The sequence below is a fragment of the Loa loa genome (assembly GCF_000183805.2).
Source record: "Loa loa unplaced genomic scaffold supercont3.2958, whole genome shotgun sequence".
Lineage (NCBI taxonomy): Eukaryota > Metazoa > Nematoda > Chromadorea > Rhabditida > Onchocercidae > Loa > Loa loa.
In genome coordinates this window covers 1-1,162 of record NW_018111136.1, presented here as the reverse complement: position 1 = coordinate 1,162, position 1,162 = coordinate 1, and the positions used below count along the sequence as shown (strand labels likewise).

The window sequence follows — 1,162 nt, the reverse complement described above, 5'->3', positions numbered from 1 at the left end:
AGCTACAAACAGAACCACTGGATTTAACAATATCAAGAGTGTGTGGTAGACGGATTGAACCACCAGATGCATCAATAGCAGAAACGAGTGGGGGACAAGCGGAACTCAGCGAAACTGATCACGAAGATGCAGCAAGGTCATTGAACTTCCAATTCAAGAAGCGAGTAGGAAACAAACAAGTGTAGGAAATATGCCAAAGAAAATCTGGCTTACGAGGTATCAAAATGAAGCATCCAACAACCAAATACTCAGAAGGAAACATCCAGAAAATACGACTCACACAGGTGAGAAGCGGTTCAAATGCGAAATATCCAAGAAGAATTTCGTTGCTCCATCGAGCACACATACAATGAATCATGCGAATGAGAAACCGCACTCTTGTTCGGAATGCAACATGAGTTTCATCTGGCCATCGTATCTCGACAGACATATGAAGATTCATACCGGTGAGAAGCCGTATTCTTGTTCGGAATGTGGGAAGAATTTCGCCCAGTCAGCGGGTCTGTATAGCCATAAGCAAATTCATACCGGTAAGAAGCCATATTCTAGTTCGGAATGTGGGAAGAATTTCACCCACTCATCGAATCTGCGTACACATGAGAAAATTCATACTGGGGAGAAGCACTCTTGTCTGAAATGTAACAAAAGCTTCTCCCAATCGGGAAATATGAGAAGACACATGAAGGTTCATGGCAATGCTGGCCCAGATTCAGTTGAACTGTATGAGGTAAAGCTTTCCTGCGGAAATTCTCTTTGAAATCACACATGTTGGGCTGATAAACACATTTTTAACCGAAATACGCATTGCTATTCTGCTATATTTTCTATAGAGCAAATTCATTTTTCCTTGCTGTATTGTTAGCACTGTATTCCTTTATATGAAAATTGATATTGTTCTTCTAAGACTTCTTTTTCGTTCTTCTTATCGTGATGAATAAAATTTCCCCTTTCGTGGTTACTTGTAACTAATTAAACATGTTTTTCATTATTAATGCGAATATATGACGAGCAGGCAACCTGCATGCCATGCATGAAGAACATGCAATTGAGTTACTAAATTACTGATGAAATGAATTGTCTCAAGTGGATTCCTCACTCGATTATTGCACAAACAACACTGAAGTAAAATTTTGGCAACGAAAAGTCTTTTCTTAATCACAGC

At 39.5% G+C, this 1,162-nt stretch overlaps 1 protein-coding gene across 1 annotated transcript; it reads left to right on the top strand.

The window, feature by feature from the left end:
- Positions 1 to 190: 190 nt before the first annotated feature.
- On the top strand, positions 191 to 757 carry LOAG_15856 (zinc finger protein; the record flags this gene model as incomplete). The annotated part of the gene is made up of 1 exon (XM_003151344.1): positions 191 to 757. The coding sequence occupies one exon, from the start codon at positions 191 to 193 to the stop codon at positions 755 to 757; it is 567 nt and encodes a 188-aa protein (XP_003151392.1).
- Positions 758 to 1,162: the final 405 nt, after the last annotated feature.